This window comes from Jaculus jaculus, chromosome 9 (genome assembly GCF_020740685.1).
Source record: "Jaculus jaculus isolate mJacJac1 chromosome 9, mJacJac1.mat.Y.cur, whole genome shotgun sequence".
NCBI lineage: Eukaryota > Metazoa > Chordata > Mammalia > Rodentia > Dipodidae > Jaculus > Jaculus jaculus.
Genome location: NC_059110.1, coordinates 112,959,989 through 112,986,293, shown reverse-complemented (window position 1 = coordinate 112,986,293; position 26,305 = coordinate 112,959,989). Strand labels below are relative to the sequence as shown.

Genomic DNA, 26,305 nt, shown 5'->3' with positions numbered 1-26,305 from the left:
GGATTACAGATATTCACAGCCATGTCCTACTTCACAGTGAATTTATTATATATATTCTCTTCAGAAATCGCTTTGTTGACTCATCGGGATTCTGTGACATTGTAATTTCATTTCAGAGAGGTGTCTCCCCTTTGTTTTTAAATTGTTAAACACATCCTTGTTAGGACATCAGCACACCCATGAGCCTGTATTAGTTACTTATTACTCATTGCTGTGAATAAATACCCAACAAGAAGCAACTTACGGAAGGAAAAGGACTAATTCAGCGTACGTTTCAGAAGGGAGAGTCTGCCACAGTGGGAAAGGCATGGCAGGCCTGTGTCACACCACACCAGCAAGAACAAAGCAGACAGGGCTGGAGAGATGGCTTAGTGGTTAAGGCGCTTGCCTGCAAAGCCCAAGGAACCAGGTTTGATTCCCCAGTACCCATGTAAGCCAGATGCACAAGGTGGCACAAGCATCTGGAGTTCATTTGCAATGGCTGGAGGCCCTGGCACAGCCATTATCTCTCCATCTCTTTTTCTCTTTCTCTCTCTCGCTCCTTCTCTCCCTCTCTCAAACAAATAAAATTTTCAAAAAAAGAAGGAAGCAGACAGAAAGGACAGGATGGGAACCCAGCTATAACACCTCAAGGCCCGCCACCAGGGACACAGTTCCTCCAGAAAGGCTCCATCTCCTAAAGTTTTCACAACCTTCCTTACTAGCGCCACCAGCCAGGGACCAAGTGCCCAAACAGATGAGCCTGTGAGGGAGACTTTACAAGCAAACCACCATTGTCCCTTGAAGGACTTTAATCCTAGTATGTAGCGCACACCTTGCTCTTTGCCTTATAGGCACATGGTTTGAGCCAAGTATATAGTTTATATCTTGTTCCTTTACCCTGTATGCACATATTTTAAGCTCACCAAAAATACTTCAAGGTCAATCATTACAATGACCATTCTCATGGCAGCAGCACAAACAACTAAATGACATTTAATGAGTTTTAATACTGATTTTCAAAGTAGACACAAGCAGTCAATGCACAGAAGCAAAGTCTACAGGGATATTCTTTTCCTTTTTTTTTTTTTTCTTTCAATGAGCTATATACAATTACTGATTGGCCAAATTTTCTCTTCTGTTCCTTATTCTTTCCAAAGAGCAATGCTTTCTGAGGCCATTGTCAGAAATGTCTTGCAGCCAACCAGCACATGAAAATGAGGTAAGACCTGATTTAGAAACCTGAAGTTACCCCCCTTTTATGAGGCATAAAATCCTTCCTCGGTAAATAAACAAGACTAATGAGATGTTTGTCTGAAAACTGGCACCAGCGGAATAAAGAAAACATCTGGGGTGGCATGTAAATACTCATTTGGGGGGCTCTATAAAAGTCTCCGGAGGAAAGGAGACTTGTGGAACCAACGCATGCAGAGTTTTACAAGCAGTCTCTGTTCTCCACTTCTAAGAGAATGACTTCGGATGGCTCCCCTAAGCCCCGTGCCAGACCTTTGGGCTGTGAGTTGACTTCAACCGGCCACGCAGACACGACTTGCTTCCCCAGCGCCTGCGCTACCTCCAGATGTCAGACACCGCGCTTGCCACCCACGTCTCACCTGCCGACAGGCTGCCTTGCACCGTGCTGCTTCGTGGGCAGTTGTTCCAGCCCGTGCCTGGCGGGGAGCTGTGCTTGGTGTGAGGAAGGGGCGTTCAACAGCAATGAGAAGGAGACCATGCAGTTCCTGAATAACAGACTCGCCAACTACCTGGAGAGGGTGCGCAGCCTGGAGGAGGCCAACGCGGAGCTGGAATGCAGGATCCGGGCACAGTGTGAGCCCGATGCCACAGTGCTGTGCCCCGATTACCAGTGTTACTTCGACGCCATTGAAGAGCTCCAACAAAAGGTTTTGAGTCTCAATGTCCTAATGATCCATTTTTTGCTCTCTCTGGTTCCCTTCACCTTTAGGCTAAGAGAGGCTTCTCTGTGGAAGTAAACAGAAGGAAAAGGGAGTTCCAAGAGCCACCGGGAATTAAAGTCGGGAAACCTCCGTCGGTCTCAGCCCTGTCACTAACTATTGGGCGAATAGAAAGATGTCATTTATCTGTCCGCTCAGTCATCTACAGTATGGGGGAAATTGTATCATACATAAAAGCCCTTCTGTATGTAACACTGCATGCTAAAACTCTTGTTCACAGACCTTGAATGTCATGTTTTTAATCTCACCTAGTAATTGTGTTCTTTGACTGATGAATGTGTATGGTCGCGGATGGGAAGGTGGCGTTAATACAATTAACTGTCCAACTTCCAAGCTGTACTGCAAAATGCCTCAGATCACTGTCAAAGTCAATGCATTTTGTTGCTATATTTTGTTTCTAAATTGGCATTATGTGTGTGTGTATATATATATATATATATATATATATATATATATATATATATATACATATATACATATAGATTTCTACATGGAGTGATACTGTTAAAAAGAAAGACAGGCTGGCAACAATTTTATGCCAAGTTACAAATGACTTTCATGAGATAAGGAGTAGTGTAGCTGTTAGATCAGTAGATACTTAGGTTTCTTTCAAAGAGTTGCTCATGGGTCTGTGCAGTCCAAGGCACTTGCTTGCAAAGCCCGCTGGCCTGGGTACAGTTCCCAAGCCACCCACGCAAGCCAGACACAAAGAGTGGCTCAAGTGTCTGGTGATCATTTGCAGCAAGCAAGAATCCTGAGCATGTGCGCACATGTACCCACCCACACTCCCCCACATGTTCAAATTAATTAATTGATTTCTTTTTAGAAAAGCTGCTTATTGACATAATGACTTACCTCTCAGATCTTGTGTACGAAGGCAGAGAACTCCAGACTCGCTGTACAGTTGGACAACTGCAAACTGGCTGCCGATGATTTTAGGTCAAAGTAAGTGGAATTTTAGTTTGAACATAGCATGTTGGTCTTTTTTTTTCCTCTATCTACCTATCTATCTATCTCACACACACACATACACACCTATGCTTCCATCACCACATCAAACATGCTTTACATGATATTTTTTTTTAACTGAGGATATTTTAAAAGCCCGAATTTGTCATTATTTTGGATGTAAGGGGAATTGTGTCATGTGGCTGATGTGAGGCCACACGGCCCTTATCCTGGTATTCCCAGCACATCACAGAGTCTGGCAAAGTAAACAATGCATGTCTCCCTTGCTGTGAAAGGTATGAAAGTGAACTGTCCCTTCACCAGCTGGTGGAGACTGACATCAGTGGCCTTCGTGGGATCCTGGATGAGCTGACAGTATGCAAATCAGATCTAGAGGCCCACGTGGAGTCTCTGAAGGATGATCTCCTTTGCCTCAAGAAGAGCCATGAAGAGGTGAGCAAAGAGGTCGCCGTGGCCCATGGACCATGAGGGACAGTTACACCAATAGATAGCATGTGTGTACATTGAACCTGGGCAGGGGCGCTTGCGCTGGAATAAAAATGCAGCCATTCACCCTCTGCAGCCTGATCATCCAGTGTTTCTGAAAGTAGGTGTGATGTACATAATGGGTCATTATCTGTGACATAAGTACTGGCCAGTGCCAGGAGGGAAAGGCCATTCTCTCTCCCTCTGCCACTGCTTGCGTGGAGCAGTAACTCCATGAATGGCTTTTCTTGGTGACCTTATGCCTCCAGCAGCTCTATGCATAATATATAAAAATTAAGCTGATCAACACAGACTAATCATTAGTTTCCCAAAGGTGATAAAAATTCAAGCAACTTTGGCACCATAGTTTTTTTTTTTATTTTATTTTATATATACTATAACAGGTTATACTCTTTTATCCCTTTGCCTCTGGCCCTGTTTCCCTAAGGCCCTCTTCAGTGGGATTATGGTATTCACTGTGGGGTCATGAAGGCATCCCTGTGGAGTGTGGGGGAACCATGCCTCAGGGTATTCCTATCCACTCTGTGGCTCCTACAATCTTCATGTCTGCCTCTTCCACATTGGTCCCTGAGCTGTGGTAGGACTGCCGGCAGTGTGATTTAGTGTTGAGCTCACTGGGGTCTCTGGATCTCTGCTGTGATTGGTCGCCATCATCCTGGAGCTGGCTGCCAGGCTAGCAGCAAGAGCAGCATTTATGTCACCACTTCCTCTTCTCCTGGGTCCCAGCAGATACGGTAAAGGCGGCAGGTCTCATGGTGCGTAGCCAGCTACCTTTTTGTCTTATTGATGGATCTTGGTTCTCTTCTGTTTCCTCTGTCTTCTGTACAATTAAACATTCTCCAACCAAGAGTAAGAGCAGCTTGGGTTAGAGGGGACATGCAGTTATTTGAGGGACATTTTGATGCGCAAGCGCACTCTTCTCCTCTGAAGTCTTATGTTTCCTGACCGTAGGGTTCTGGCTTAGTTTCCAATACCAGATATGAGTTCTGTCCACTGGGTGGGCCTCGTGTCCAATCAGAGTTTAGCCACAAAGGCTGTGTGCGGCTGCTGCGCAGCGTGTATAAACTGAACCTGGTCGGGGGGCGCTCGTGCTGGGATAAAAATCCGGGCATTCTCACTCTGCAGCCTGTGGGTGCACTTCTTGTCAGGCTGGTGGGTTTTGTAATCTGTGTGGCCCTTTACCTGCTCATGCTACTGATGACCATTGTCCCCCAGCAGCCCCCGGAGGGATTTCCAGCACTGTGAGGGCTAGCCAGGAGGGAGCCAGTTTCCCCTTTGGTTACAGCATGCAACCTCAATGTCGTGGGACCACAGCCGGTGGTGTCTTCAGCAATAGGGTCTTACATTTTAGCTCTGGTAGGTGATCATGTATTTGGACAATGACCTAGATAGTTCCTGGGACCTCATGGGTTTGGCTTCCCTGTCCAACAGCTCACTGTGGGGGCGCGGGTGGAACCCCAGTTCTGGGCCTGGGATTTACCGGGCAGAGTCAACGATTTTAAGGTTAAGCTTGTTCTACCTTCTATCAGGGACTGTGCCTCTTCCCCTCTATTGGAGGATATATCTTGTAGAATGCCATAGTTTTAAATACTGTGCATCGTTTTAAAATCATAAACTAATAAAAAAGCTAGATAATGAAGAGTGGAATGAGATAACAAAGTATATTTTCTCTCTGAATAGTTTTACGGTAATAGCCAACTGAATACTGATACTTTAACAGGAGTCAGGACTTTTAAACGTTTAGTGGACGAAGAAACTAAGACGATTAGAAGTAGTGACAATGAGGCTGGAGAGCTGGCTTGGTGGGTAAAGTGCTTGCCACACAAACATGAGGACCTGAGTTCAGATCCCCAGCACCCACTTAAAACTCTGGGTGTGGCAGTGCATGACTGTAATCCCCGCACTGGAAAGGCAGAGACAGGACAATCTCCGGGGCTTACCTGTCTTAATTGATGAGATCTGGGTTCAGTGAGAGACCCTACCTTTAAAAGTACGGTGGACAGTGATCAAATAAGACACCTGGCATTAACATCTAGTCTCCATACAGTGCCCACATTCACATACAGTGCCCACCAATGCACTACCCACATACATGTGCACGTGGGTGCGCACACACACACGAAAACCAAAATCCCAGACTTTTACAAACTAATGTCAAAATTTGAGATGGGATGGGGTGCTGTCGTTTATGAAGTTGACATTCCCCACACACCACGCAGTGACACGCTCTGCTCCACTCCCATCTCAGGAGGTCAACCTGCTTCGCGAGCAGCTTGGAGACCGGCTCAGCGTGGAGCTGGACACTGCCCCAACCACGGACCTCAACAAGGTCCTGGATGAGATGCGATGCCAGTATGAGACAGTGCTGGCCAACAACCGCAGGGAGGCCGAGGAGTGGTTCGCCGCTCAGGTCAGCGCCCGCAAGCTGAGGAGGGCAGGCTTCCGGCGGGCACCTCTCCCCAGTTCTCTAATGGGCCTGTGTTGCAGACGGAAGAGTTGAACCAGCAGCAGCTGTCCAGTGCAGAGCAGCTGCAGGGCTGCCAGACGGAGATGATGGAGCTGAAGCGTAAGGCCAACGCCCTGGAAATCGAGCTGCAGGCTCAGCAAAACCTGGTACGTAAGGCAACCACGGGGTCAGCCATGCCAGTAACAGGCCCAGAGGTGCTGTGCCCTTTAGCACACGCTCAGGGAGACACTCACGCCTCATTCTGCAGGTTCAGGTGTCCAGCTGGCCAGGATGACCATTTCCTTGCCTTCGTTAAGTGAATGATTGATTATTCCATAGTGGAAACAGAGCAACAGGTCAGCAGTCCCACTAGGGTGCCTCAGCTGTCCTTCTGGGCCAGACCATGATCCCACAGCACCCTCCAGAGACAGGGAGAGATGAGAGGTCAGCTCCAAGTGAGGTAGGGACTTCTGAGCCAAAGGCACTTGAATATGACAAGGGATTTTGATTCTCTTTTAACCAGGGACAAAGTTCCAGACTTGCCAACATATCTAAAACCAAGAGTTATTTTTCAATTTTTAATCCTACCAAGTTTCCTAGGATTCCACATATTGCTGCACACTGCCCCACCCAACCAACAAAAATATCATGCAGTCAAGGTCACACATGCCAGGTCCCATCAGACACCATAATGTGTACTTTGCTGTGTCCAAGGAGGACAAGTAGGAAACAGCAACAGAACATTCCCCTTAGGACAGACACAGTACCATCTAAGCCTTCCAATAGTCTTGGGTGGCAGAAACCTTTACTAATCCCATTTTACAGACAAGGAAAACTAAGTTATCATTTACAAGGAGCTGCGATGGTAAGTGAAAGCTGAATCCTAGTGGTTTGACTCCAGAGGTCCTCTTCCCTTCTAACAACATTGTACTGCTTCCCCCTGCCGGGTGTCCAAGCTCAAAGCTTCCTCCCAAATGCTACCACCAACCCTCCTTCATGAGTTGTAGGTGGCTGCATTCATGGTGGTGGAGGTAATAAATGACATGTCCACAGCCCTTAACATTTCTAACATTGTTTCCATGCGCTACGTCCTACAGTCTTCACAACCCTCCTGTGACATAGGAACCTGGCATTCTCCAAGATCTACATAATAAAGTGAAAGCTCAAAGAAGCTAATTAATTTTCCTCAGGTCCCAGAACTTGACAAGAGTACCGCAAGGGTCTGAAAGTAGGCAACCTAGTCCCGGGAACTGGGCTACTGGGTCCTGGTGACGAGATCTTCTCTCTGCAGACAGAATCTCTGGAATGCACCGTGGCAGAGACCGAGGCCCAGTACAGCACACAGCTGGCCCAGATGCAGTGCCTGATCGACGGCGTAGAGAACCAGCTGGCGGAGATCCGCTGTGACCTGGAGCGGCAGAACCAGGAGTATGAGGTGCTGCTGGACACCAAGGCCCGGCTGGAGTCGGAGATCAACACATACCGGGGCCTGCTGGAGAGCGAGGACAGCAGGCAAGTCCCAGGGTCTCTCATGAAACCCCCCAAATCCCAAAGATAAAATCTCCAGGATTCTGCTACTGCAAGGTATGAGCAATATCAAACCTCCCTAGTGTGTCAAGGGACATTCTTTTTTAAAACATTTTTTAATTGAGGCATTTAATACAAGAATACACTGCAATCTGCTTGCATTCTATCCCCTCACCCTCTTTTGTTCCCCTCCCCCACCTCAATTCCACTGAGCTCCCCTCCTCTTTCCCAGTAATCCTTCCTCTGTTTTGATGTCTCATTCCTTTGGTCCTCCCCTTTCCTCCATGGGAAAATGTCGATGGGCTCAAAACCTGCAGATTTTGTAGAGTAACAACGACTACAGTGAGGTCACGAATGCACCAGTCAGCTCATGTCTGGAGGACGGTGCCCCAAAGTACTCCTTGCCTCCCCGTGGCTCTGACATCCTTTCTGCTTCCTCTTCCACAATGTTCCCTGAGCACAGAGCACGTCTCGTTCAGTGATGAGAACTCGCAGCAGCCTCTCATGTTCAGTGTTGATGAGCTTTGAGTCTTCTCAGTGTCCACCGCCGTCCCCCACACAGAAGCTGTCTCTGGCTGGCAGTGACCGTAGCTCTCATATTTTTTCCGCCATTTCCTCTGCAATGTGCTCTGAGCCCTGGTGGGTGTGACTTTTCCAGTGCTAAGCACTGGGCTTTCTAAAGGAGTGAGGGGAAATGGCTGAAGCTAAGTGGAAATGTTCCAAGATACTCTGAAGTCCAGAAGTAGACTAGTTTTCCTGCATAACCACTCATGCTGAGGACATATATGTATATGTATGTATATATATATATGCATATATATGTGTGTGTATAAATATATATATTTATAAAATATAAAAATTATATACATATATATTTTATGTTTTCTACTAAAAAAAAAGCCAGAAGCATGCATAATATGACATTTGGCAAAACAAAGAAAATACATACCATATTATCAGCAGTGAAATAGAGTGGAAGGTGATGGAAGTTACAGCCATTCTATATCCAAAAACCAAATATATGAAAGCAAAATGCTATTCTGCAAAGTTTTCTACAAAACATAATTTGGCAAAATCAAATACTGCTGAGATGACATTGGCCCAGAGCCCCCTGGCTGTGCTTAGTTTCCACTGCTTTTTCCCAGGCTCGCCTGTAACCCGTGCTCCGCGACAGCCACGTCAAGCAGCGCCTGTCAGCCATGTTCGGCCTTCGTAATTTGCACAGTTGGAAACTACTGTGCCTGAATGACTCCAGCGCGGCGCACGGGAATGAAAGCCAGCAGTGCTCTAGAAAGGAGACGGCGTCGACCAGGGACATCCAATCCAGAACCACAAACCCAAAAGGTCCCCCAAGAGTCATCTTCCTTCTGCTGTTCAACTCCTCTCCTTAGCAGCTCGTCTGTGGTCCTCTGGGAGACCGTAAAGCTTTCTTACTAATCTCCAAATAAAATGTCTTTCACTCCTGTAGCATGGTAAGTAGAGTTCTATGGCTTATTTCCATTGAAATAATAGCCCATGTAATGGAAGAGAAATGACCATAGCTTGAAGTTACATAAATCCAGACTGGAAATATTTTTGACTTAACAAATATAAATAGACTAAGTAACCCATGCAAAATGTCATGTATCATAAAAGATGGTAGTGTGCATCTTTCTCAGAGGAATCCTAGGAATAAAAGCTAGTAAGCTTTATTTGTTTTTATTTTTAATTGGAAAGGTACCATGTTCACTTTTTAAAATCTATAATATTAAGGGAGAAATTTATTCAAAATCCAATCCCCTGAACATGAATTGTAAATATTTAGGAGATCTTCCATTTTTCATTCTTATAATTGGTTTAGCCATATAGTTGTAATCATGCTTTACATGCATATGGCTGTATAATGTTTTCACTTATCTCATCTAAGCATTTTTAATCCTTATTTAAACAAAAAACAACATATTTTCTTGTGTGCATTTTAGTGGCTACTTAATGCATCATGAGGTATGTTTTGGTTATAAAAATAATTATTCTCATATATTTAAAAAGCAAAGCACAGCCAAAATGGTTGGTGCACACTTGTAATTCCAGCACATGGAGGCAGGAGGATTGCTAAAGGCTCAAGATCAGCCTGGTCCACATAGCAAGTTCCAAGCCAAGCTATAAAGTAAGACCTTGTCTCAAAAAAAAAAAAAAAAAAAAAAAAAAAAAGGCAGAGAATTTCTACTTCCAGAAAGACTAAGTTATATGCATTGTTTTATTCCCATTCTAACTAGAAACCATAGAATTACATATAAAACAAATATGAGAAGACTCTAAATACCTGAAAAGGAAGCCAGCCCACCTGGAGATCTCAAGGCCCAAGGAAGGGCACTGTGGTGGGATCCCTGTATTTTCTTTCTGCCTCTTTAATCCTAAAGTGGGAGCGAGAGAACCCAGTGGTCCAGAAAAAGCAACAAATGCATATCAAACAATAAAAATTAAAAGAAGGGCTGGGGAAATGGCTTGGTGGTTAAGGCATTTGCCTGCGAAGCCTAAGGACCCAGGTTCAATTCTCCAGGACCCATGTAAGCCAGATGTACAAGGGGGCGCATGTGACTGGCATTCATTTGCAGTGGCTAGAGGCCCTGGCACACCCATCATCTATCTCTCTCCCAAACAAAATAAAATAAAAATAAAATATTTCTTAAAAAGAAACAACTTAAATTTGTCTTAAAAAACATATTTTTTGAAATCCCAAGGAGAGCTTGGTCATTCCAGCTGAAGAAATTAGAGAAAACGCCACCCAGAAAGACAGAAGAGCTTTAGATTCTGGCTACTCAGCCCAGCCAAATGTAACAGAGAAAGAAAAATATTTTACCCCTCCCCATCCCTACCAGAAAAGGCCATGTGGGAAGTCTTGATTTCCATCTCGATTGGGCTATGACAGACCCCCAAACTCCCTTACTGGTGTTGAGTCAAAGACAGTAAAAGATCCAGGACTTTCCTCCATGCTTGGTGATAGCAAGCCCCCCCCCAAGCCCCCCACCCCCCACCCGTCACCACAGTGAAGGCTGCGTGGGAAGCTGGGACTGAACACTTCCCGGCACCTGTGGGGCATCGTCCTTTGGGTTGTTGTCAAAGGAGACTGAAGACTCTGCAGGAACAAGGCAGCATAGGAAACAATAAGAATAAGACACCTGGTCTCATCCAGCCAACACCCAACGGGGTCAAGCAAGGAGTATGTATCCCCACCCACCACTGCCATCTTGAGAAGCACTCCCCTTGGGTGTCAAAGGAAATGAAGTGGAGAACTTTAGGCACCCACCTGGCAGCATCTGTCTTCCCTGCCAAAACAGAGTCAGGGAAACCTGCTAAAACAAGGTGGCAGTAATACTCCATAGCCTCAGGACATAATGCCACAATGTTCAGGTTTCTATCAAAACTTACTCTTCATATCAGGAAGCAGGGAAATGTCAAATATTAAATGAGGAAGTTCCAATAAAACTTTACAAAGCCAACATGACAAAGATGTTAGAATTATCTGACAAGAATTTTGAAACCATCATCCTGAAAAGGTTTCAACAAGCAATGCTTCAGTGAGTTCTCATAACATGAAATAAGTAGGAAAGTCTCAGCAAAGTATAAGAAATCAAGAGCTAAATAGGAATTTCAAGACTGGAAAATATTACAAAATTAACATGTAAAACTCAACAGATGGGCTCAATGGCAGAATGGACAGGCTTGACAGTGCGGAAAACAGCGGTGAATAAAATAGCATCCAACCTGAAAAACATGGAAGATAGTCTGGAAAATCTAGAAAAGTCTTGGGAACTTTGGAACTATCATAAAAAAGCTGAGTCCCACAATGGAACCAAAATGTATTTGCAGAAATAAAGGTTGGAAAAATTTCCAAATTTGGTAGATAATAAAACTTATAGATCAGTAAGATAAGCCATAGGCTGAGGAGCCGACTCAGTGGGGAAAGTGCCTGCCACACAAGCAGTTAGTTCAGACTCCAGCACCCACGTAAAAGCTGGTGTGGTGCTGTTCATATGCAATGCCAGTGCTGGGGAGGTCGAGACTCTCCAGAGCTTTCTGTATGGCTTGTCTAGTCCAATCAGTGAGCCCTGGGTTCAGTGAAAGACGCTACCTTCAGTTCTTCACAGTTCTCTTTGCACAGTACTGGGCTGACATTATACTAATGGTATAGGTGAATTCTGAATCTGTCTTACTCTTGAATTATCTATCCCACTATAAATGATGTCAGGATTGGGAGTTCAAGATACTCTGACCAAAGTCATTTTGAGCAAGCCAAGTGGCCTTTCCTTTCTACCTTTCAGTAATGATTTAAAACCTCTAAAATTCTAAGACTAAGAGATATATTTTTACTTTAGCAGCAGTATATTTATATTTGTAAACCAAGTCATATCATTTTGAAAATTGGTTACAGAGAAATAATGAACCAAAATCATTAGTGATATGAATCTAGATCACTGTGGTCTCTATAGCTCACCAAGAAACCCACAACAAATGAGTTAATGATAATGATAAATTATGTAAAATAATGAGAATTTCAGCCACTGGAAGCCTCATATCTCAAAACAGTACTGAGAGAACTTCCTCCAAATGGAAAGAATTTCAACTTTTTCCACATGGATATATGCTTCTAAGTTAAATAATAAAAACCCAGTAAAATCTAGGAGAGCCATAATTTTGGGTTAACAGTACAATATTTTCATGGTATGAATAATTCATTTAACAAGACACCAGTATTTTAATACTGAGTGTTACACAAAAATTATAATGATGACCACTCATCTGCAAGAGCCAATAAATGCAGAAAAGTCTGACATTCTAGGTTTTATGTCCTGCATACCAAGAGGACTCTCATGAAAACCAGTGAACCTGACCCTCACCTGCAAGAAGCACTCATGACTCATGTGACTCCTTCTCTCTGTAGTGAGTATTTAGGACAGTCATGTGTTACTAGCAACGGGAATATGTTCTGAGTGATGGGTTGCTAGGTGATTTCTTCACTATGTGAACATCACAGTGTGTGTATTCAAACTTGGGTGGCAGTGTTCAGTCATTTAAAATGACCTCTTGATGCAATGAAAAGACGCCTCAAACACAGTATATATGAGGTGGCTGCTGTTGTCACACAGAACACTGCTTTACTGGGCCTTTATGCTTGTGATGTTTTTGAGACAGAATCTTGCTATATAATCCAGGATGACCTCAAACTTATGATCCTCTTGCCTCAGTCACTCAAGTCCTGGGATTATAAGCATGCATTATCATTCCTGGCTGGCATCCTGTTGTATAGTAAGGTTGTTTTTTTGTTTTTTTTAAGTAGAAGGAATATACTCTAAAATGATGACAAAATATATAGTATAGTAAATACCTAAGCCAGCAACTATGCCTAATTAAACTCACTATAATTTATGCAACTGACATCACTGTAGGTTTGTGTGGACGAGCATCACCACAAACCCTTAAGTGCATTATTACAATGTCTTCAGTGATAGAAATTTTTCCAGCCCCAATATAGTATGGTACTACCCTTTATGTGCAGTCCACTGTTGGCTGAAATGTCTTTATATAGCACGTGAAATCCTTGCTAGTTGTACAGCTTCTCTCCTGTCCCTCAGCTACTCATCACGGTCTAATCCCAAGGCCACCTTCACCTGTCGCACACAGCTCCATCTCCCAGAAGGTTCTGTCCAGAACAAATCTTTAAAGAGAGCACCTGTTATTCCTGCCATGTTTGCTCTTCCAGGTGAGAGTGTGAACTTAAGTCTTCACAGAACAGAAACTTCAAAATGATAACAGAAAAAAAATGGGGGGGAAAAAAAGCACATGGAACAACAGAACCTGGAACATGCTTCCCCAGTGCTTCAGACACTTTCCTTTACCCAGGATCTCCAACCAGAAATGACAGGCATGGTGACACCATGCCTAATTGCAATGGAACCAGAGCATTCATCCTCCCATGTGTGCCATGGGAGAGGAGAACCATAGATATTAATTCAAGATATGTCAAACATTTAAATATGAAAGTTAAAAGTCTACAGCTTTAATAAAAAATATAGAAGACTATTTATAACCTTACGTGAAGCCAAAACTGCTTAGCACACTGAGGACCCTGTTTAAAATGGATTTAGACTTCATGAAAATTAAAACATTTTGTGGATGAAAATAAATAGTTAAGAAAGCAAAAAGGCAAGTCATAGACTGCGTGAACATATTTTCTCTATGTACATGTGTTATTAATGTAAAGTATAATGAATTACACTTAAAACATATTATATATAATATATAACCACACATAATATATAATACATATTTTTTCTGAGCCTCACCTTTTGTGTATTTCTACTGGGATTTTTATTCTCTTTAGAAGTGAAATCAGGGAAATATATATATAAATAAACAAATATATAAATATATAAGCAGTAATATACAAATACACACATATTTGTACATGTGTGTGCCTGAGTATGTGTATATCTAGCAAAGGATCTCTACTAGGACTCAACAGTTTACACTGTTATATTCTAAAAATAAATGACCGTACACATACCCCAAAAGATGTATACAGAAATGGGGAGGCGGCTTAGTGGGTAAAAGCACTTGCTACACAAGGGTGATGGCCTGAGTTCAGGTTCCCAGAACCCTCAGAAGCCCAGGCATAGTAGCAAGTGTCTGCAATCCCAGCAAACCTACAGTAAGAAGGGACGCTCAAGCAGGAGAATCCTTGGAAGCTCACCGACCAGCTAGTCCAGCACACACAATCACGAACAAGAGACCCTACCTCAAACAAGACGGACGGTGAGAATCAACAGCCACGATGGTCCTTTGACTCCATACTCATGCCATGGCATGAACATGCCTGCACTCAAACACATGAACACACACATACACGTGGAGAATTGTTTAAAGGACTTGTGCAAGAATGCCCCCAATGGCTATATTTTTAAGAGCACCAAAAATGAAAATAATCCAATTGCACTTAAACAGGACAGTATATCAACAAACTGTGGCATATTTATGTAATGGAATAATACTCCACAACAATAAGCAAGCCACTATCTGTCATGTTGCTGGGAAGTGTTTATACAGGGTGCTAGGGAAGAAAAACTGTCAACAGTGTTACCCATCAGTAGACCTTGCAAGCTATACAACTGACCAGCAAGACAAGATATACCTACTGGTACAAAAAAAAAAGGATGAAAGAGAAGAAGGAAGAGGAAGGGGAAGAAGAGGAGGAAAAGAAGAACAATCTACTGATAATCACAACACTGGAGGACCTTGAGCTTTCTTAGCTGGAGAAGTCAGGCACAAGAGTTCAAGCATTATGGCTACATGTACATGAAATTCAAGAGCAAGCAAGACTCATCTACAGCGTTGAAGGTCAGAAAAGTGGTGCCCACGATGAAGGAGGTGAGTTGTCTGCAAAGAACATGAAGAAAGCTTTAAGGCTGTGGTTATTTAAAATATTTCATAACCTTACAGCTATATACTCAATACTTTAGGGACTGGAGAGATTGCTGTGGTTAAGGCAATTGCCTGCAAAGCCTAATAACTTGGATTCGATTCCCCAATAGCCATGTAAATCCAGATGCACAAGGTAGTGCATGCATCTGGAGTTCATTCGTAGTGGCTGGAGGTCCTGATGCATCCATTATCTCTTGTCCTCTCTTTCTCTCTCTCTCTCTCTCTCTCTCTCTCTCTCTCTCTCTCTCTCTCTCTGTGTGTGTGTGTGTGTGTGTGTGTGTGTGTGTGTGTGTGTATGTGTGTCCTTGCAAATAAATAAATTAATAAAATTTCAAAAAAAAGAATACTGTAGGGAATGAAATACCGAACAATATCCACAGTAGAAATCGTTTTATATTTTTTGGTCTTTAACTATGGGTGTTTGTTTTCCCCCTATGTTTTCACATGAATTTCACAAATTGATTGAATCACATTTAGAGTCAGAAAAAAAAAGTCTGAAGATTAAAGTTCCTCTTCATCTGACTCTCCTTCCGCCCTCCTTTCTCATCTCGGGTACAGTGGCTCCTCTCTTGATTCCCCTCCTTGTTTGCATTATGAAACTGACTTCCCTTTAGCTCCCCTCGGGCACAACCCGTCAGTCACCTTCTCCCGTTCTTAGCTCCTCCATACCTTCTTGACGGCTCAGTCAGCCTTTCTTTCCCTGCACACATTTGCTTCTTGGCCTTTCCTTGCCCCTTACCTATGAACATGGTGCGTTTCTTCCACGAAGCAGCTCCGGCCTTCTTTTGACTACGCCGCTCTTTGTCTCGCCACCTCCAGGTTCCCGCCAGCTCAGTTGTTTACTTTCAGCTATCTGATGAGCCTGCAATTATTCTCCACAGCCTATCTTGATGAGTTTCTTTACCTACAGAAACGTTGCGTGATTTTAATAGAAAATGCTCAACAGTTTCTATGGAGCAAGTTCTAATTCTTGTGTGCCTGGAAAGGATTGCCTGCACACAGCCTTGATTTAGATGACTTCACCACCTGTTATCCTGTGGCTCCCAAACCTGCTGTGGACATCCTGGCCAAAATGCATGCTTAGCCACTCCCCAACTTTCCCTGTCTTGTCCCTCCACTGCTCTTTTATCACCAGGGCTTCCCTCCATCTTTCCTCGTGTATGGGTTTCAAGGCTCTCTAGGAGAGATTCTGGGACTCACACATCTCTACACAGCGAGGCTGAGTTGCCATAGTGTATCTGCTGCCCTATATTTTTCCCCATTGTTTAAATCATATCATATACTAAATCCAAATCAGGTTGAGAACCTTTTTATAGGCTCCTTGGTCTATTGTAGTCCATCTCACTAGTTGTACATACATAGCACTTTATCTACAGGTGTTTTAAAATCTGTTTTAGAGGCTGGAGAGATAGCTCAGTGAGTGGAAGTGTCTACTACACAGACATGAACACCTGAGTTCAGAACCCCCGATCCAATGCAAAGCTGTATGTGATAGAATGTCTGGAGATATCCACAGTCATGGTTCTGTGTTCTTGCAACAACACAGGAGATGAGACAGAAGAACCCTCAGAAGCCCGTGGACCGGCTAGCCTTGCATGTGCAGTGATGATACCCAGTCTCAAGCAAGGCAAAAAGCAAAGACTGGCACTCCAAATACACACTATGTGACACATGTGTGCCCACACTCACACACACACACACACACACACACATATGCAGAGGTCAATACTTCCTTGAGGACGAACTCCTAGTGACCTAACTTCTTCCCACTAGGCCTCACCTCTTCAACACATCTCCTCTTCCCCATGGCATTATATCTGGCAACCAAACCTCTAACACATGAGCCTCTGAGGGGCATTTATCTACACATAGCAGATGTGGACCACTTCCAGAAGCTAGGAAAGGCAAGGAAGTCCTTCTCCCCTAGAGCCTCCATACTGAATCAAGAATCAAATGAGTTTTTTTTTTTTTTCTCTTTTAATGCTGAAATGCTGAGCTTTCCTCAGAAGGAACACATATAAGGGCTGCTGATGTAGTTAAAGGTAGCATAACTGCTCAGCATGCACAAAGCCCTGAGTTTGATCTTCAGCACCACATAGAACTAAAAGTGGTCACACACACTTCTAATCCCAGCACTTAGGAGGTAGAGGCAGGAAATTCGAGAGTTCAAGGTCATCCTCAGCTACAAAGTTAGTTTGTGTCCAGTATGGCATACACAAGACTGTTATGAAAAAGAAGAAAGAAAGAGCAAAAGAAAGAATGAACAAATGAATGAAAGAAAGAAAAGAAGGAAGGAGAAAAAGAGAAAGAAAGAAAAATGGTAAGGAGAGAGAGGTAAGGAAGGAAAGAAGAGGGAGGGAGAGAGGAAAGAAGAAAGATGAGATAGAAAAGAATGTAAAGAGGGCTGGAGAGATGGCTTAGCGGTTAAGCGCTTGCCTGTGAAGCCTAAGGACCCCGGTTCGAGGCTCGGTTCCCCAGGTCCCACGTTAGCCAGATGCACAAGAGGCACACGCGTCTGGAGTTCATTTGCAGAGGCTGGAAGCCCTGGCGCACCCATCTCTCTCTCTCCCTCTATCTGTCTTTCTCTCTGTGTCTGTCGCTCTCAAATAAATAAATAAAAAATTTTAAAAAAAAAAGTTAAAAAAAATTTACAAAAAAAAAGAAAAGAATGTAAAGAAAAAGAAAAATGCATGCATTTCAATGGATCAAAGTTACCTAATGAAAAGAAGCCACCATCATGATAAACTATAGGTTCATATGATGTCACAAGCAAACACTGAGTACTAAAATTACTATAAAACATGGGCTTTGGACAACTAAAAAAAATAACCAACTTCTATTATAAGAAATATCTGGTTACCATTCAAATGCAAATCCAGCCTTATTTGAGACGAACATTTTAATCCATATTTGAAAATAGGAAGAGTTTGGCAAAGCAAAATAGAATCCTGATTTCTAAGCTCGCCAATACTTATTAGATATGACCAGTTTCCCTTTTCTAGAGAAGAAAGGAAAAGAAGGACAGACAACTAACTTCCTGGTCAAGTTGACAGGTAGAGAGGTCAATGAGAATTTAGTGGACGTAACATACTCACACCTGCTTAATCACGGATGCTGTTAGCCCAGTGACGACAGCTCCTTTTGAAGACATAATGTGAAGCTCTGCCCAATGACAAGTAGCAGTTGTGATGGGTAATAACTTAGTAACCGCCTAAATGCACATTTTTATGGGACAAGTAACTCTTCTCAGGCGAGTAAAAAGCAAACTAATGAGATGTTGCTATGGGATTTGATATAAACACCAGAAAGGAAAACATCCCACCTCTTGTGACACCACGTTAGAGGGAAGGCTATATAAGAACTTCAAAGGGGAAAAAGCAATAGGCTTGGAATCTGGACTCAGCAGAGGGTACTTGTGTGGGTGACCGCAGACTGAAGCACACTGAAGCTGGGCACACACGATGGATACTGAAGGATGCACAGCCACTACTTCTTCTTCAACGTCACCCCCAAACTGCTCTGGGAATACTAATTTTAAGATTATCTCTCTAAAGAAGAGCTGTCACCATAGTGGTCCTGAAGCCAACCGTCGCCAAACACCCAGTGGTGTTGTGAGAAATCCCCTTGGCCGGGGCTGTCCACCTACTCCTTGCCTTGGTCACATTCCTATCTACCTGATAAGGAACCACAGTGGCGGCCCCTCACTGGATGACTGCAGCATCAACAGTCATGAGAAGGAGACCATGCGGATCTTGAACGACCGCCTTGCCAACTACTTGGAAAAGGTACGAATGCTGGAACGAGAGAATGGCGAGCTGGAAAGGAGAATCCAGGAGGAGTGCAGCAAGGAGCCCCCTGACCCGTGTCCTGACTATCAGTCCTACTATGCCACCGTCGAACAACTACAGCAGAAGGTAAGATTCTCAGCAGCTGTTGGACCAAGTAGTGAATCAGTGATTCTTTGATAAACTTTACTATTTCTGATATCTTTCATGCTAAAAAAAAAAAAAAAAAATAGAAGAATAAAAAAACTCAAGTAAAATTGTCATCTTGAGATAACATGCAAAACTTCATAGTTTTCTATATATATTTTCTCTATATGTATTATAATATATGTATTGTTATATATTATATAACACATATTATGTATTTTCTATACTATTTCCCCAGAAATATGATCTACTGTGATAACCAGATAACTTAGTATTGAAGCATAACAAGTTGTTACCATGTCTTTAATGAAAATAAGAATACACGGCTCTGAGAAAATAAGTTTTGCTTCAATAAGTCTCTAAATAGTTGAGTTTTTAATACATATTACAACTAGCACTACCTTTTGCCCCTTCTATGCTCATTTGACCATCCTCACACCATTAAATAGTTTGTTCCTACACCAAACCTCCTACTCAGAGTGATATGCTAATGCACACCTGGATTTATTCAGTTTTGTTTGACAAATATTTACTGAGCACCAACCAAAAGGTTCCAGTCATGGTTCTGGGCTCTGGGAAAATGTTGGGGAACTAAAAATATTCTTTCCCTCAAGGTTTACTTTCTAGTAGGTCATGATATGTCAGGCAAATTTAGGAAAGATCTGGTATCTTTACAGAAAAGCATGTATAAAGTGTTTACTTGCATAATGTTTTCCAGTCTCTTAGGGAAATAACAATAACTCTGATTTCCCAAAGTTTCCCACACGTCTGGAACACGGCTCTGAGGATTCAGTAAAATCCCAACTAATGCCTGTCCCCCTGTTACCCGAAGCCCACACCAGCCACTTGGTTCTTAAAAGTGGAGATCCTAGTGTTCATCTCATCTATGTGTACAATCTCTTAATTCTAGATCTTGTGTACCAAGGCTGAGAATTCCAGACTGGTCTCACAAATTGACAACACCAAACTGGCTGCAGATGACTTGAGAGCCAAGTAAGCCCACCCAGCATTTGTCACTGGTGAAAGAATTTACCCCCAGTCTGACATTAACATTCCCACTGAGGTTATCCCCATGTCTACTAAGATTCCTGCTCCATAGCATGTTGACACTAAACCAGAAAAGAGCTTCAGACTCAATAACTGATTAACATTAGTAACCCCCACATGCAGATAGCACTGAAGTTGCTGGCATATATGGACCAAGAGGATTGTGACATAAGTATAGCTGATATCTATCTTGTTACTCCACTTAAGGCAAGCTACTTATGATTTCACGAGGAAATAACTTATGCAAGACAGAGCCAAAATGTAGACCCAAGCTTCCTGAGCCCCAAGCCAATGGTCTTACACTTCATTTGCCTTCAGGGGCACAGGATGGAAGGTACATTCCCTCATTTCAAAGGACAGCAATGTGGAATCACTCTGCCAGATTGATTTAAACATATAACTAAGTCATGACATGGATCAAATGATCTCACCACCTAAACCTTCCATAAAAAAAATACACGAAAGGAGAGGCCCAGACAAAACATGTAGAAGGAAGTTCTGTTTGGCTGGAGGTGTACCATGTACTTTTTAAGGCCTTTCTTTTCATGTCTGTCTTTTAAAGTTATGAAGCTGAGGTGTCCCTGCGCCAGCTGGTGGAGGCCGATGCCAATGGCCTGCAGCAGATTCTGGATGTACTGACCCTGAGCAAGGCTGACCTGGAGGCGCGAGTCCAGTCTCTGAAGGAGGAGCTCCTCTGCCTCAAAACCAACCATGAACAGGTGAGAGAAAGACACAGAGAAACAACACAAGGTAAGCCTCTGAAACGAGCATCGGTTACATGGACATAACTCCTGTTTGTATCTATGTTAATACTATTACTGTTGGCTATTGCACAGATTTTGAAGCCACATGGGTAGAAAATCCTCCATTGTTTGGATTTTCATTTCTATTTTTTATTTCATAGTACTTTTATTGTACTTTTCAAATAACTTTGTTTTCAAATTTTGATTGGTAACCTTCATATATGAACTCATTACAGATTGGTTATATTCCGATCGTGTTATATTTTTTACGTCCCTCTCTCCTGTCTCCATTTCACTGAGGGCTCTTTTTATACCACTGGGGTGTCATGATGGCACCAGTCAGTCCACGTGGGGAGGAAAATGCCTCATAGTACTCCTTCTTATCCTGTGGCACTTACATATTTTTCTGCCCCTTTTCTGCAATGTTCTCTGAACCTTAAAGGCATGTTGGAAGTCTGCTTTGGTGCTGACCTCTCTGTATCCTCTGATTTTCAGCTTTGATGACTTTTGAGTCTCCTCAGTGTCTACCACCATCCCCCTTGGGGGAGGTTCTCTGGCTAGCCATGACCGCAGCACTCATACCTCATTGTCCATACTTTCTTGTCTTCACTATCTTCATACACATTCTCCTATTGGTACAAACTGACATCACAGAAACTACAGTCTCTCGTTACCAGTTCCACCTCCTCCCATCATTTGTCCCTAGAAACTATCAAATTTCTGGGATTCTGGCTTTGGAAAACACTAGGAGAGCATTTGATTTTATGCAAGACGTTTTATAAGCTATCATATTAGAAGTTTGAACCAGTCTTCTGAGGGAGGTGACCTAATCATTAACTTTACTGATTTCTGCTCATATTTGAACACAGAGTCACACTCGAAGTAACTCTAGGTCATTTTACAGCATCTCGACGACACCTGTAGGTCACGCGTCCCTTTGTTGTGGGCTGGATTTCAGGCCCAGTTAAGCTGAATGATGGCAATTAGAATGAGACAAGAGCACGAGGGATGGGGAGTCATCTGCTCACCAGGTCACTCTGCATTCTCTTTCTTCCCATAGGAAACCAACTCCTTACAGGGCCAGCTGGGGGACCGAATCAACATCGAAGTAACTGCTGCCCCTGCTGTTGACCTAAATGAGACTCTACAGCAAATGAGATGTCAGTATGAGTCCATCATGGAAACAAATCGTAAAGACGTGGAACAGTGGTTCAACACACAGGTAGGGAGAGCAGAAAAGTTAGAAAACAATGCACTGATGGACTTCTAGAGGTCCTCCAGTAAGTCCCGTCTCCCTTGCAAAATGCCCGGGATCTTTGTGTTGCAGATGGAGGAGCTGAATGAACAAGTGGTGACCAGCTCTCGGCAGCAGCAGTGCTGCCAGGAGGAAGTCGTAGGACTGAGACGCACCATGAGCGCCCTGGAGGTCGAACTGCAGGCCCAGCATCGAATGGTACCCAACAGGCTGAGCAAATCTAGCGCCGCGCTAATGGCCTCGGCCCCTGACACCCGTGTGTCACAAGTGTTTCCTGAGCCGTGCGGTTCTTCTGTTTGTGAAAGGGTCCATGGCTTGAAAAGGACTTCATGGTCAAATAAGTCTGAGAAATGTTGGATTAAACCAAGGCTCACCAGGATGCCTTCCTGCAAGCCTTTAGCAAGATAATTTTGACCACGAACATTGTGGTTTTCAGCATTCCAAAACTTATTTGACTATGGACCCTAATATTTTAAATATTTTATTTTTTATTTATGTAGTAGAGAGAGAGAGAGAGAGGATGGGCACACCAAGGTCTCTAGACACTGCAAACAAACTCCAAATGTATGTGCCACCTTTGCGTCTGGCTTACATGGGTACTGGAGAATTGAACCTGGGTCCATAGGCTTTGCAGGCAAGCACCTTAACTGCTAAGTCACCTCTCCAGCCCCCTGGATCCTAATATTTTAGAGCACTTCATGGTCATTGTGTTAAATGGAGTACCCTTAGGAGAACATTTGATTATAGACAGGATGTTTCATATGCTATCATATTAGAATTTTGAGCCAGTCTTCTGAGGGCACTGAGCTAATCACTAATCAATTTTACCGATGAGATTCAAGAGATCAAATTGTTTCCCAAGCAAACTCCAAAGGATCACCTCACCTACACACACCTACCTGTGTGTAGATGGAGGTGCTGAGACCCAACAGCAGAAAGTCAACCTGCCCAAAGTCACAGAAGAAATGAGTCTGAGTCAGAACTCACATTCCACAGCCACCACCACTTCCGCCTTTCTGAAACAGGAAGTCACTCAAATGCCCTGTTGTGAAGGGGCCCAAGAAAATCTTGCCCTGAACTGGTTTCTACTAGATAGTCATGTGACCACAGATAATTCATTGAACCTCAGTTTTCTCATCTACAAAAATTGGGACAATCATGTGAACACTGGGCTCCTAAAACCTAAAATCCCACCATTACCTGTACACTTACAGAAATGATAGGACAAGAAAGAACTTGGCTCATCAAAGTTGTTACAGATCACACCAAAGCATTTTACATATAAAGGTATTGATCCAGTGAGGGAAATGTTTATGGTTAAACATTACTCACTTCTGCTTCAAGGTTTAAACACTCATTGAATGAGGTGTCTTGGTGATGTGATTTTAATGCCTGGGCATGCAATGAATTGAGTCGTTCCCCCCCCCCCAGCCTTAAGCTGGAGAGTATGGTTGGGAACTTAACAAGTGGTCAAAAAAGACAAAGAGAAATCAACAGAGGTAAAAAGAGGGGAGAACTAGAAAGATTGCTCAGTGGTTAAATGCACCTAAGCAAGAGGATCTGAAGGGAGCCTGAATCTGCCCAAGTCTGAATGTCCAGATCCTCCGCAAACAGCTGGGCAAGGAAGAGCAAAGACCAGGGAATCACCTGGGCTGGTGGTGGAGGGAGTGGACAGCAAGCACTGGTATCAGTAAAAATAAATAAATAAAAATAACTACATCTTAAAATAATAAAGCACTAGAGTTAAGGAGCAGGACACCCAACATTCTGCTCTGGCCGCAGCAGTCCAGTGCCCCACACACCACAGGCAAGTGCCTGGGGCACCACAAGGGCATATACATGTGCATACACCACACACACACACACACACACACACACACACATGTAATAATAATAACAACAACCACAGAGAGGATAAAGGAAAGCATAAGTATGTTGTGTTGGTTGGATTTTATTTAGTCAGGAAGGAATAAACGGGCTTAGAGAGCCACTCAAACTGACACAAAGAAACTATTGTTTCAAATGACTGAAACAATGAGCTGGGCTTGAAGGAGTCATCATTAGAAATTTATTTTATGTCTCCTCGGTAGAGAGATTCCCAGGAAAGCATCCTGACAGAGACGGAGGCGCGCTACGCCACCCTGCTGGCCCAGACCCAGAGCCTGATCCACAACCTGGAAGCTCAGCTGGCAGAGATCCGCAGCGCCCTGCAAAAGCAGAACCAGGAGTATGAGGTCCTACTGGACCTCAAGTCCAGGCTGGAGTGTGAAATTGCCACATACCGAGGCCTTCTGGAGAGCTCAGACGACACGTATGTAAGATCAGAACTGCTTGTAGGAGAACACTGAAACGTACACGTGTGTGTGCTGGCATCAGGGACAGCTGTGAGCTTGTCAGTGACGGGGCACTCCAGATGCAGGTGACTGTATGTTGTCTCCTTGGAGATCTACAACTATAGCCTACTCCAAACAGAGCTGAATTGTTTAGAAACACAGTGTAACCAATTAATTCCTTATATGTTGCTTAGTATCTTAGAGTTTCAAAAATTACTGCAGAACAACAAAAAAAAAAAAAAAAAGTTTTTCCCTAAGATAGATTTAACCAAACACAGTTACTGAGTTTTTTCCTCGATGACTTTCCCAAGAGGGAAAGGAACCCTCAACCCTTTCGGGAAACATTGTGTTCAGGCTGAAACCCCCAGCCCTGTCCAACCACTAGGCAGTTCTCCATTTCAATAGCAGCACGGTCACATGTGAGTTTCAGCATCCTTTTTCAAAAACAAAAAGGTGTATCTTAGCCTGGCTTGGTGGCACACGCCTTTAATCCCAGCACTCGGGAGGCAGAGGTAGGAGGATCGCCATGAGTTCGAGGCCACCCTGAGACTACATAGTGAATTCCAGGTCAGCCTGGGCTACAGTGAGACCCTACCTTGAAAAAACAAAGAAACAAACAAACAAAAAAAGGTGTATCTTAATGATAATAAGCTGACCAGCTCATAAGGAACTCACCTGGGAGGCTAGGGAGATGGCTGGGTGGGTAAAGGCACTTGCTGGCAAAGTCTGACAGCCTGGGTTCAATTCCTCAGCCACCATAAAAGCCAGACGGGCATTTGTTTGCAGTGACAAAAGGCCCTGCCCCCCCCCACACACACACACATGTAAACAAATAAATAAAAATAAAAATGAACTCAGCTAGAGTTTGAGCTCTTTAAAGTAACTCAGACCAAACCAGCCCCACAAAGCTAGACTTAGTTAACAATTGCAAGGAATACCAACCACTCCTAAGTCATGAGTGACCTCTGCTCACAGCATGCTCGTCCCTGTACCAGCGCCATGCTAACTGAAGCTTTAGAAAGAGGGCAGTGCACCAGAGGACCTCCAGTTATCAAGGGATGGTCAGGTATCACAAAATGAGTATTCACTGTTAACGGCTGACTGCTCCAATTCTCTAAAAATCATCCATTTATAGATACCCAAAAGGCATTTGGTTGAAGACTCTTCCATGTGTGGGGTCTGACCCCCACTGGTTTATTACTAGGACTAGCAAGAAGCATATCGGACTCATCTCCATTCCTCAGATTGTAAGCCCCTCAACCCGCTTCCTATCCTTGTTGATCTGTGAGCTTAGTTCCCCTTATGTCCATGGTGTAAATTCGAAGCTAACACTCAGAGGTGGCTAACTGACTCCCCTGAGGTGGCTGGCGGGCAAATGACAGAGCTGGGCTCTGCCCCTCTCTCTCACTGCTGGGGGAGGTACACACTGTTTCACACGTGTCCACCTACAAGGCTGCTTCCCAGTGGACTTGTTCTGACTACCTGCAGTTCAAAATGAATGAACGAGCCATTTGGCAGTGCTTGAAGGATGAGTATTGAAAACAGCTACCTCCGTTTTCTCTAAAACCATCACAGGTAAAATTCTCGTTGTTTTTCTCTGTTCCCTTCAGGCTTCCGTGTAATCCATGTGCCACCAGATGTGGGCTGTCCGCAGGTACACCCTGTACGGCCGGAGCCATGGAACACGCAGTCGCAGGGCACTCCTCCTCCGTGCTCCCTGCGACTCATGAGCCCTGCAGTGCTTCGGGACTCCCGTCCCAGATACTGGTTAAAATTCACACCATCACCAAGGAGATCAAGGACGGGAAGGTCATTTCTTCTTACGAGCACGTGCAACCTTGCTACATCCCCAGATCTACCAAAGTCTAACAACATCCCAAGGTGATGAGAATGACCCACATTCACGAAAGAGAGGCCAGTACAGGCTCCTTCCAGAAAGGTTTAAGCACCGCCCAGTCCCTTAAGGTACTTAGCTTCTTACAACTCCAGCCAGATAAAGTATATATTTTATTGTCCTTCTTCCCCAGATTGTTGCTATCAATGAAATTAAATTTCATTTCCCTGGAAGGACATTTTGCATTTGTTCAAGGGATAGGACCTGATTAGTTAGTGCCCAGGAAAATGGCCTATATTGCTTGACTCCCCATGTGATAGCCA

The 26,305-nt window shown here is 43.7% G+C and overlaps 2 protein-coding genes across 2 annotated transcripts; both read left to right on the top strand.

Moving 5' to 3' along the window:
- The first annotated feature begins 1,448 nt into the window (after positions 1–1,448).
- Krt40 (keratin 40) lies at positions 1,449–8,625 on the top strand. Its single transcript, XM_004655766.2, has 7 exons — positions 1,449–1,880; positions 2,815–2,897; positions 3,197–3,353; positions 5,656–5,817; positions 5,895–6,020; positions 7,145–7,365; positions 8,526–8,625. Exons 1-7 carry the CDS (start codon positions 1,449–1,451, stop codon positions 8,623–8,625), a joined length of 1,281 nt encoding a protein of 426 aa, XP_004655823.2.
- A 9,674-nt stretch (positions 8,626–18,299) lies between these two features.
- Krt39 (keratin 39) lies at positions 18,300–26,017 on the top strand. Its single transcript, XM_004655424.2, has 7 exons — positions 18,300–18,752; positions 19,681–19,763; positions 20,380–20,536; positions 21,621–21,782; positions 21,888–22,013; positions 23,906–24,126; positions 25,759–26,017. The coding sequence occupies exons 1-7, from the start codon at positions 18,300–18,302 to the stop codon at positions 26,015–26,017; spliced, it is 1,461 nt and encodes a 486-aa protein (XP_004655481.2).
- Positions 26,018–26,305: the final 288 nt, after the last annotated feature.